Here is a 12,534-nt window from a genome sequence, read left to right as displayed (position 1 = left end):
TCAGTTACGTATTGTTGAAATATGTCATGGAGTCTCAAATTAAAATACATTCTCATGGACCGAAAGCGATGTTCTGAAATAATGCCCAAGTGCAAGGTTATAGAAAATTGAACCGTAGTGGACTGACTCGGGGGTTAACTCCCTTGTGCGAAGGTTTACCTTGCCTTCTTGGGGAAGACCTCACCAATGCTTCTCTCGCGTGTTTTCCTTAGTCGATATTGGTGCTAAAGGTAGTCTCTTCGTTTTAAGGAACCAATGACTGAAAGGTTCTTTTTGTGCAAAGTTTCTTGCAATAATAGCTCCAACAATGGAAGTGAGGATTTTATCAAGAAAATAAAATGTTAGGCTGGGATGCTCATTGTATTGAGTTAAAGCAACATGACTTCCCATCCAACCCTAAGTGTTATTCTACCCGACATAACACTTAAATGGGAAAGCTTGAGGACCTACCAAGAATGAGGGCAATTTCAACATTTCAGCCCGCACCCAAAATCGCTGTCGCGTTCACTGGAAGATGACAATAGAACTCAACTAACACATCATCTATGAGACTCCCTAGGATGTAATGGCGGTGGTTAGCTGTCCCAGCTGGCTGCAAGGCCCAAGTCTCCTAAATATAATAATTGGGACCACCAATGGCAAGAAAACTGGACTTTATTTCGAGACACCAAGCTTTCCTGACACCTTCGCTTGCTTATTAGTAAGTCCCTAAGAAATCATTGTACTGGAGAAGGGCGTCAAATGGTATGAAAAATTTCTTCAACAAACTAACCCCTTGGAATTTCATCAGCGGACCATTCTTCAACCTTGGTGGATATGTAGGGGAAACATACCTTCACCGGTGGTGGTGTTTATTCTAACATTTGGATTTAGGCTTTTCCTTTTCAACAACTTCCAATTTCTGGCATCTTTTCCTCTCCATCAATTTTACTACCCATCCTCACATCTTTACCACTCAGAAGAGGCCTGCTCAGAGATGCTCACGGAATTGGCTTTGCGTTAGATGCGGTAAACTTCCTTGAGGTCATCCGGACAATAATTCTAGCGAACTACTCCAATTAGTTCTCTCCAAATTTAAAGGAGAACTTACTGGTTTCTCATCACGTCATGCTTTGAATTGGTTGTACACCACTAAAAATTAATATATGTACTCTGTAAATAAATTGAGTGAGCACTTTCTCCAATACAGGTCTCTTGTCATTTTGTTGCGAAACCCCGGCGGGGGCTTCAAGCTTCCGCCCTTGATTTCAAGAGAAATTAGTGATTCCCACTATCCTGGATTGTATGTACTACTGTAGGGTCTTATTGTCTGGGGAGCACTACCAACGAAACTACACTTGTTTGATGGGTCTATGATGTCTGATAATGGAATAATTTGAAGAAACATGTCCTCTCCACATGTGTTGCAAGCCATAAATGTAGCTGATTTATGAGTAGGTGCCGTCAATCTTTTACTCAAAAGCTCACTCTGACCAAGTACACACTACTAACCTCAATCATCCATATGCCTTATAACTAACTTGCCTCTGAATTCCACCGGATAGTTGTTCGCTTTTGGTTATCTTATCTATCAACCGCCGTGCCGTCTCTGGGGTCTTACTGCCAAGTGATCTTCTTGCTACCGAATCAATCAGTTGTCTGATACTTAATTGAAACCTTGATGGAAAATATGAACTTCCATCCATTCGAGGAGATTTTGATATGGAAATTTCCTACGTCTTTAAATCTCTCCCACACATTAAATAATGATTCAATATCCAACTGTGTATAAGCTGTAATCACTTAACGCAGCTTGGTCGAAATTCTGGTGGTAAATACTGGAATAAGAATGCTTCAACAAGATACTCCTCACGTCATACTGATTCTTAGGAAGAGCCTGAGGCCTGCTTAGCTCTTCCTTCTTTCAATGAGAATGGGACAAGCAAAGTTTGATTGTGTCGTCGTGGAACATTGTTGGATTCTCAACATATCATGCCACCCGAGGAATCCTCCTATGTGACCATTAGGATCCTCATTCGGTAATCCATGAAACTGTACTGAATTTTGGATGTTCTATACAAACACAGTAATGCTCAAAGTTATTTGTTGTAACCAGTAGCGTACTATACTTTACCGGGAGAATAAAAAGTATCCATGTTGGTTATCCGATTCGCCATGCTTGTCAATTGCCTTCCTCAATATGAGATTCAACATATGCATGTTGCACTCATCACTACGACTACCTAAAGGATGTTTCCCTCCAAGAAATAGAAACACACGAAGAAGTTCCAAACAAACCCAGTATGTGGATAAACGGTCGCAGACCATTGTGAGTGTGAACCCAAGGCCTGAAAGGTTTTAGAACCTGACGAACAGATAAAAGTGACACAAACCAGATGAGTTATTAAGATTACAGATCATAGAATATCAATGTGATGGTAAGCAGTCCAAAGACAAATACAAGGATACAAGGATGGACAATTTTATAAGAATTAAATTTTAAAACAGAACGATACTCTACCCGCAGATGTCTTTCAAATTCCATACACCAGTCTACCACTCTTGATTCGAAAAGCGATTTACACAAATCCATGAGCTCACTAGCTCAGTAAGTAATCCATAAATTGACAAGCAAAATGGTCATTTCACCAAATATGAAGAACAACCTTTAAAGCCTTAACAGCTTTTCTTACATTAAAATACAAATAAATAATTCCACAGAGGTATAGTTCAAAAGTAGTTTCCCTGTCCAAGAATATTGTAATAAAAAAGCATCATATTTCAAATCTGGTGGAATCAAAATTATGTAGTACCCTAAATAAGAGGCAAGTATCCAAATTATGTAGACTAAACTGAGAAATTACAGAAGTGTGTTTACATACCAGATTTTTAGAATAATAAGTCTCAAAATCGTACTAAACAAAATATATATGACTTAATAAAGAATATTTCAAATATGTTATTCAGCAAAAATTTAAAACTCCAAAGAAAATCAAGACAAAAATTTGTGTCTTTGAAAAATCAAAATCAAAGGGCAGTTAAAGTAACATATTCTAGAGTATGTCTCCAACATACTATAGATGCTAGATGTCATTTTGTTTACCAGTGGCCCGAGCGAATAATTGAGATAATTTGTTTAATTCTTAGCAGATATTCAATATTAGATTGCCATTAATTGCAATGAACTGAATACGATGCAAAAACTGCAGTCCCAGAATTTTTGTCGAGAAGGTCAGGGTTGAACCCCCATTGAGGAAGCATCGCTCCTTCAAAATCAAAATGTTAAGATCTTCTGCATTATTCTCACAACATCAATGTTCCCAAACCAAGGAAGAGGGTAACCCACAATAACACCTGATATAAAAATTGAAAACAAAAGCTCAAGAGATTTAAGTCAACATTAACCAGTCCAAGGAATAATTTACACGACAAAAAGACTTCAATACTTTTTATCCCACTTCCTTCCTCAAACAACCAACCATAAGAACCCCAATCCTCTCTGAATCCCAAAACATTTTCAGTTGTCCATAGTCCCAGATAGATACTAAGACCAATATACAAATATTAACAAGAAGAAAAGCCTGGACAAAAGATAAATAACAAAACTAAAATGATTATTAACTGTCCCAAGATATCAAATCTAAACAATCCAGCACTCATTTAACTTCAACAAACATAAAAGATAACCTGGGATTAAAGAATAATCTGGGATCAAAATATGCATTTACAGACCATAATTTCTGCAACCAGTTTGGGAAGATCTACACTACCAAGGCACCTGATTATTACATGTGCTCACACAATATGAAATTTTGTCATGATATCATGACCATCCACCATGGCGTCACACCAATCGTCATCTTTGGTAACTGTACATATTACATTGCACAAGCAATTATACATGGTCACCATACGCGGAATGTCAAGCATTATATTTTAAGTGTTTTGGGTGACACTTATTTTGTCATACAATAAAATATTGAGTTTAACAATATCATGAATCGTCATAAAATACACAGAAGACTGAATCATGGGCAACCAGGATCGTTCACTCTTACAGAGACTTGTGTCTGTCACCACTGACAGCAAAACACCACTGGATGTCACCGCTCACAAGATGAGAAATTTCATCTCGGCCTCATGACAGAAAAAGACCGTCATAAGATATGTCTGGTCACCCACGCTTAAAAATAATGTCAATCACATCGTCAACAAATATGAGGTAAATGATCAGATGTCTGCGACACAAACATGAACGTCACACAAGGCGTACATTGTTATGTCACTTCCATCATTACAGGAAAATTAAATAATGAATGAAATGTCAAATTAACTACGACATTAAAGGAATCACCTGGAAGTAAAAGGATATCAAATTAAAAGACAACGTTAAGATTGTATCAAAGATTAGCAATTAGAATCGATTTAAAGAAATTAAACTAGTTGGTGAGGATTTATTTGCTGACACAGTTAATGAACAGATGACAATAGTTAAATATTATGGTCTTTTCCCTACCCATTTCTCATTCATCATGAAGATTAATAATTTTGTCAGATTATCTATCTATATTTTATATCATGATATAAAGGAAAGCAAAACAAAATGAAATCATTAGTACTAATAAAATTCAAAATCTCAAGAAACCCATCTAAACAATAACTAAAATTGAAAAAACATCCATCTGATAGTTAACATCCTTAATAAAATAAAAATAAAAAGTCCAAGTAAATTGATAGATGTTGTAATGATGGATAGTTTAAACGATCTTTCTGACACAATGATTCCATTGAGAGAAACTATTCACTGAAACTATTCAATAAAAACATAATTAAAAACTAAAACAAACATATATAAATTAAAAAATAATGACAGCAACAGCAAAACAAAATATCATCTGCAAAATTAAATCATCTATGTCCAACCATATTGAGTCATTATTTGCATGTGATCTCGACCAGTTCCTGAATCAACCAAGGTCATTTGAATTTCTGAAGCCTGATAATTTGAAATGTTGGACTTAGGTTCATCAGCTGAATCTGCTATCCAAGCCCCGATAGCCTTTGCCTTAGTTCCAAGCACTTCATCTACTATGGAGTCAATGGTCCCAGTCCATTCTTCACAGTACCATTTTCTCCTATAACTACAAAAAAAAAAAAAAAAGAATAACTACAACAGCAACATGATGAAAAACTCCATGACCATTATTACAGACTAACACCTTAGTCCTTGAATAATGAGTCCTTGAAGAATCTAACCTATCGGCCTTCTTCATCTAGACTTCTATTATTATTTGTGAAACGCCGTATTCTTTGTAATCTGATTATATTTAATTTATATTGAATATTGCGTTTCACGAAGACACACTGGGTTGAGATTTAGAAGTAAAAGAGTTATACAACAAACGCAAAATAATGAATCGATCGGAACCTTCAACAATCTCGGAACGTAAATTCCTGCTACAAATGAGCAAGTTCTTTCAACCTCATCAAGTTTCAGATGTAAACTCAAATGGTATGCATAGTTTGAAATTTTTAGTATTATAGGAATCATTGCCAGTACTTCGAAATTGATTCTTTATATTATTTGAATTAAGATATCATTATTCATGGTTGCTTTTATTTATTTTTCTTTCCATTCGAAAATATAATTTTATTTAAAAATATTGATAATGTATGTTATTTATTTATTCAAAATAGATGTAGCAACCATTATTCCGCCTAAAAAGGGTGCGTGGTCCGACTAGAGGCTTGGGGCTAGATTTTATTAAAGGAAATAATAAAATAGTGATAGATATTCCAAAAGGTAAAGGTAGACCAGCTTAAGAAATCACATCTGTAAATTGTCTCCTCGAATTGGATTGACTTTCGACAATTTATCCCGCCCAACAAAATGGAAAAGTATGACTAATGATGATAAGAATCATGCCATGGAAAAGGCTGCATAAGAGCAAAAGTATTAAATTCTATAAAATTGGTTTACATATTTTTAACTAAGTAAGTAATTATGTATTTATTTATTTTCTTAGAGCAAGTTTGAGATTGACTTGGATGATAAATACATCCAAAGCTCTGTGATGTCAATTTTGTCAAAATTATCTAGAAACCAGCGATACAAACTTCATTTGTACTATAAATCACTTCCAAGTGATCAAGAGGCACGCCAAAAGCCACCATCTAAGTTCAACTTGACTCAAGGAACTGGGAAGCATTTTGTGATATGTTTATCAATCCCGAATACAAGGTACGTGTTCTTATTATTTATGAGATAGTGATTTGTAAATAAATGAAATTATATGTATATATTGCTACAAAAATAATGTTGGTTTTGTGTTTCAATAAAGGCAAAGTGTGACATGTCGACGAGAAAAGTCAAGTTTCCTCATAATTAAGGGTCAAAGGCATTTGTTGCAAGTCGTTATGCAATGGTAAAGATCTATTTACATTGGTATAAATTCTAAGCATTATATGTAAGATTTTTTAATTTTATTTTATATGATATGTTTTGTTAAAATGACATTTATATAGCGTAAGGATGAAGAAGAGCCCGATAGGATGGAATTCTTCAAGAGGACTCATTATTCAGAGACTAAAGGATGGTCAAATCCTATGGCTCAAGTAGATTATGTAAGGTTTTCTATCTAATATTGCTATTATCATTTTTCTTATATTACAATTGAATTATTCTGTAATTTATAGGAGAAAATGCAAGAATTGCTATCAGAGCCTGTTGAAGAAGGAATGGAACCTAGGACCATTGACTCCATAGTAGATGAAGTGCTTGGAACTAAGGCAGGCTATATCAAAGGGCTTGGATATGGGCCTAAGCCTGATAACCAAACCACAAGTCCAACAATTTCCAAATTATCGGAAAAGCTTAAGAAGACTAAACGTAAGCTTAAGCAACATAAGTTGAATTTTGAACTGGTTCGAGATCACATGCAAATAATGACTCAGCTATGGTTGGTTATGGAATACAAGTGCCTATGCCACAATTTGCAGGTAATACTATGTTTTTTGTTTTATTTTACAATGCGCTGTCATTATTTTTTAATTTATATATCATTTCATTTTTTTAATTTTTGTAATTATGTTTTTTTATTGAATGTATTACAGTTTCAAGTGAACCGATTTCTCCCTCAATGGAATCATTGTCATCAGAAGGATCGGTTTGAAAGCTATCAAATAAGTTGCAACATCTATCAATTTGCTTGGACTTTTTTATTTTTTATTTTGTTAAAGGATGTTAACTTTATCAAGATGTGAGGATGTTTTATAATTTTTTGGATTACGTTGTTATTTAGATGATTTATGCTTGAGATTGTGGGATATTTTATTAAATGCTATTGATTTCATTTTGTTTTGCTTTCCTTTATATCATGATATAAAATAATATAGAATGCGATAAAATATGTGATAAAAATTATATTAAAATATTCATGATGAATGAGAAATGGGCCAGGGAAAAAATTCACATAATAATTGTGACAACTAAGTATCATCACCATTTATTCATATTTAACTATTATCTGTGACGATAATCTATCACCAACTAGTTTGACGATTTGTTCACGTCAGTTAATTGCTAATCATTTGGTGACCACAAATATGCAACTTGTTTGTCACCTTTTAATTTTGCAAATGTCACAAAATGATTGCCGTTAACACCCATTTGAGTGATGATTATGCTAATGTCATGGTTAATTTGACATTTACAAATATTCCGTGATGCAATTTTCCTATAATTAGTGACATAACAAATATGCCACTTATTTGTGTGACGTTCATGTTTGTGTCATGAACATCTGATCATTTACCTCATATTTGTTGACGATGTTGGTTATCTAGTGACATTATTTTTAAATAATGGGTGACAAACCATATGTCACCTATACGCATGACGGTCTTTCTTTCTGTCATGAATAGATGAAATTTCTCTCATCTTGTGTGACAAACGGTGACATCCAGTGGCGTTATTTTGTTAATAAATGGTGACGAACCCTACGTCACCTACTCGTGCGACGATATGATTTTCGCCATTCATAGTTGAATATTTTCATAATATTTTATGACGATTCATGATATTGTGTGACACTCAATAATTTATTGTATGACAAAAATAAGTGTCACCCAAACATAAGTATAATGTGACATTCACGTATGGTGTCATGTATAATTTAGCATTTGGTGATGGCAATGTGCATATTGTCATAATATATCTTTAGCTACGGTGCAAAGATGACGATTGGTGTGACGCCATGGTGGATGTCATTAAATATGATATGTGACAAGAATTTCATATTGTGTGACACCAACATGTGCGCCAGTAATAATCAAATTTGTTGTAGTGAGTATTAGATCTTCTTCCCAAACTTGGTTATGGCTACAGAAATTATGGTCTGTAAATGCATATTTTGATCCCAAGATTATTCTTAATCCTTGGTTATCTTTACACCTTGTTTTGTTGAAGTTAAATGAGTGCTTTTTGTGGATTGTTTAAGATTTAGTATGTTTAGTAGGTTGATTATGTTATTTGAGTTTTATTATATTTACTATGTTTCATCCCAAGAGCACCTTCTTGTTTAATATTTGTATATTGGTCTTAGTATCATGGTTCACTTGGATGGCTAGAAAATGTTTGGGATTAGAAAGAGATTTGGGGGTTCTTGTGATTGGTTGTTTGAGGAAGGAGAAGTGTAGGAATAAAATGTCTTGAAGTCTTTTTTTTTTGTCATGTGTAAATTATTCCTTGGACTAGTTAATATTCTAGTACGTAGTTGAACTTAAATCTCTTGAGCTTTTGTTTTTCCTTGAATTTTTATGTCTAGTGCTAATGGCATGATTGCACCTACTTTCTTGGTTTGTTTGGAACATTGATGTTGTGAGAATAATGCAAGAAGATCTTAACATTTTGAAGGAATTTTTGAAGGAGCGATATGCAACCCTATCAATGGGGGGTTCAACCCTGACCTTCTCGACAAAAAATTCTGGAAAAATGAGACTGCAGTTTTGCATCGTGTCCGTTCGGTAAAATAATTAATGGCAATCTAATATTGAATATCTGCTCACTAAGGGTAAACAAATTATCTCAATTATTCTAGCTCGGGCCACCGAGGGTAAACAAATGACGTCTAGCATCTATAGTATATTTGGAGACATACTCTAGAATATGTTACTTTTTGCTTTGCCCTTTTGATTTTGATTTTCTACAAAGACACAAAATTTTTGTCTTGCCTTGAAGTTTTTGTATTTTTGGGTTTTTAAATTTTGCTGAATGGCATATTTGGAAATATTCTTTTATTAGAATATTATACTTCATATTTTGTTTAAATTTTGATTTTTGAGACTTGTATTATTCTAAAAATCTGGTATACTTGAAACACACTTCTGTAATTTCTGGTTTAGTCTAGCTATGATTTGGATACTTATACTCTTATTTAGAAATTTTCTATAATTTTGATTTACAGATTTGAAATATGATATTCTTTTTATTACAATATTCTTGGACAGGGAAACTACTTTTGAACTATACCTCTGTGGAATTATTTATTTTGTATTTTGTGTAAACTCTGTTAAAACTTTGAGTTGTTCTTCATATTTGAAATTGATATTTATAAACCATTTTGCTTTTAATCAATTTATGGATTACTTACTAGGCTAGTGAGCTCATGGATTTGTTGTAAATCCTTTTCGAATCAAGAGTGGTAGACTGGTGTGGAATTTGAAAGACTGTCTGTAGGTGGTGTCTCGTTCTGTTTTAAAATTTGAATTCTTGTCATTGTCCATCCTTGTATCCTTGTATTTTGTATTTTGGACTTCTTATATCCCGGCATTGTTATTCTATACAGTCTGTAATCTTGTAACTCATCTGGTTTGTCACTTTTTATCTGTTCTAAATCAGGTTCTAAGACCTTTCAGGCCTATGGGATTCACACTCCCTGTGGGTCTGCGACCGTTTATCCACATACTGGGTTTGTTTGGAACTTCTTCATTATTGTTTCTATTTCTTGGAGGGAAACATCCTTTAGGTAATTATCATGAAGTGATGAGTGTACAACATGCATATATTAAGATCATATTGAGGAAGAGCAATTGAACAACATGGCAGATCAAGATAACCAACATAGGACCCTTTTTTATTCTCAGTAAAGTATAGTACGCTTACTAGTTACAACAAATAACTTTGAGCATTAGCCTGTGTTTGTATAGAACATCCAAAATTCAGTACAGTTTCATGGATTACCGAATGAGGATCCTAATGGTCACATAGGAGGATTCCTCAAGGTATGTGATATGTTGAAGATCAACAATGTTTCTGACGACACAATCAAACTTTGCTTGTCCCCATTCTCATTGAAAGGAAGAGCTAAGCAGTACCTCCAGGCTCTTCCTAGAGAATCAATCATGACGTGAGAGTATCTTGTTGAAGCATTCTTGGCCCATTATTTACCACCAGAATTTCGACCAAGCTGCGTTAAGTGATTACAGCTTATACACAGTTGGATATTGAATCATTATTTAATGTGTGGGAGAGATTTAAAGACTTATTAAGGAAATTTCCATATCAAAATCTCCTCGAATGGATGGAAGTTCATATTTTCCATCAAGGTTTCAATTAAGTATCAGACAACTGATTGATTCGGTAGCAAGAAGATCACTTGGCAGTAAGACCCCAGAGACGGCCAAACAGTTGATAGATAAGATAACCATGAACAACTATCAGTGGAATTCAAGAGGCAAGTTAGTTATAAAGCCATATGGGATGATTGAGGTTAGTAAAGTAACAATACTTGTAGTCCAAGTGGAAGCTTTGAGTAAAAAGATTGACAGCTTGCCTACTCATAAATCAGCTACATTTATGGCTTGCAACACATGTGGAGAGGACATGTTTCTTCAAATTATTCCATTATCGGAGCATCGCATAGACCCATCAAACAAGTGGATTTCGTTGGTAGTGCTCCCAGACAATAAGACCCTACAGTAGTACATACAATCCAGGATAGTGGAATCACCCTAATTTCTCTTGGGGAAATCAAGGGCGGAAGCAGAAGCCCCCGCCGGGGTTTCCTCCTCACCAACAAAATGACAAGAGACCTGTATTGGAGAAAGTGCTCACTCAATTTATTTAGAGTACATATATTAATTTTTAGTAGTCATACAACCAATTCCAAAGCATAGAAGCATTGATGAGAAACCAGTAGGATTCTCTTTAAAATTTGGAGAACTAATTGGAGTAGTTCGCTAAATTATTGTCCGGATGACCTCAAGGAAGTTTACCAAGTAACACCAAAGCCAATTCCCGTGAGCATCTCTAGGCAATTACTCTTCTGAGTGGTAAAGATGTGGGGATGGGTAGTAAAAAGGTGATGGAGAAGGAAAAGATGCCAGAAATTGAAGTTGTTGAAAGTCCTACAAGGGGAAGAAAGCCTAATCCAAATGTTGAGAATAAAACACCACCACCGGTGAAGGAGTATGTTCCCCACCTCCCTTATCCCTCAAGGTTGAAGAATGATCGCACAAATGAAAAATTCAAGAGAGTTCTGGATTTGTTGAAGAAATTGCACATTACTGTACCATTTGTTGAAGCCTTGTCTCAAATGCCAAAGTACACCAAGTTTCTTAAGGACTTACTAACAAACAAGCAGAAATTTGTGAAGGTGTCAACGGTAACATTGAGAGAAGAAAGCTTGGTGTTGCTTCAGAATCAACTATCGAGGAAGCAAAAAGATCCAAGGAGTTTTATTATTTCTTATAACATTGGTGAATTGGTTAATGAAAAGCCCTAGCGGATCTAGGTGCTAGTATTATTGTGATTCCTTACACCATGTTTAGGAGACTTGGACTTAGTGACCTTAAGCCAACTAGGATGACTTTACAACTAGCCGACCACTCCATTACACATCCTAGGGGAATCATAGATGATGTGTTGGTTAAGGTTGACAAATTCATCTTCCCGGTAGACATTGTGATTTTAGATGTAGACGAAAATGTTGAAGTGCCCCTCATTCTTGGTAGGTCACTCCTAGCCACCTCCCAAGCCCTCATTGATGTTAGCAATGGTAGAATAACACTTAGGGTTGGGGATGAGGAAGTCATGTTTGCTTTATCCAATACAATGAAACATCCTTCTACTTTTGATGATACATGTTATTTTCTTGATAAAAATCACTCACTTGTTGATGAATGTGTGCAAGAAACTTTGCACAAAGAACCTTTCGAGGAGTCATTGGATGACCCTTACATTGAAGAGACTACCTTTGCTTACACCAATATCGACTAAGGAAAACACGCGAGAGAAGCATTGGTGAGAGGTCACTTCCCCCAAGAAAGGCAAGAGTAAACCTTCGCACAAGGAGTTAACCCCCGAGTCAGTCCACTACATTGGTAAGTTCCCAATTTTCTATAACCTTGCACTTGGGCATTATTTCGGAGACATCGCTTTCGGTCATGAGGAATGTTTTTAATTTGAGACTCCATGACATGTGCATTTCAGGTACGCCAAGCTAGTGATGTTAAACAAGAGTTTCTTAGGAAGAAACCCAAGAAAAAATTTTATAT

The 12,534-nt window shown here is 35.1% G+C and overlaps 1 protein-coding gene across 1 annotated transcript; it reads left to right on the top strand.

The window, feature by feature from the left end:
* Positions 1–11,324: 11,324 nt before the first annotated feature.
* On the top strand, positions 11,325–12,256 carry LOC120284127. The gene is made up of 2 exons (XM_039290929.1): positions 11,325–11,581; positions 11,809–12,256. The coding sequence occupies exons 1-2, from the start codon at positions 11,325–11,327 to the stop codon at positions 12,254–12,256; spliced, it is 705 nt and encodes a 234-aa protein (XP_039146863.1).
* The last annotated feature ends 278 nt before the right edge of the window (positions 12,257–12,534 follow it).

This window comes from Dioscorea cayenensis, chromosome 19 (assembly GCF_009730915.1).
Source record: "Dioscorea cayenensis subsp. rotundata cultivar TDr96_F1 chromosome 19, TDr96_F1_v2_PseudoChromosome.rev07_lg8_w22 25.fasta, whole genome shotgun sequence".
NCBI lineage: Eukaryota > Viridiplantae > Streptophyta > Magnoliopsida > Dioscoreales > Dioscoreaceae > Dioscorea > Dioscorea cayenensis.
This window is presented reverse-complemented; position numbering and strand designations above follow the sequence as displayed.

Coding starts and splice junctions, on each gene's coding strand:
- LOC120284127 (XM_039290929.1), top strand. CDS start 11,325: ATGGGTAGTAAAAAGGTGATGGAGAAGGAAAAGATGCCAGAAATTGAA. Junction 11,582..11,808: donor GCCTTGTCTCAAATGCCAAA/GTACACCAAGTT, acceptor CACCATGTTTAG/GAGACTTGGACTTAGTGACC.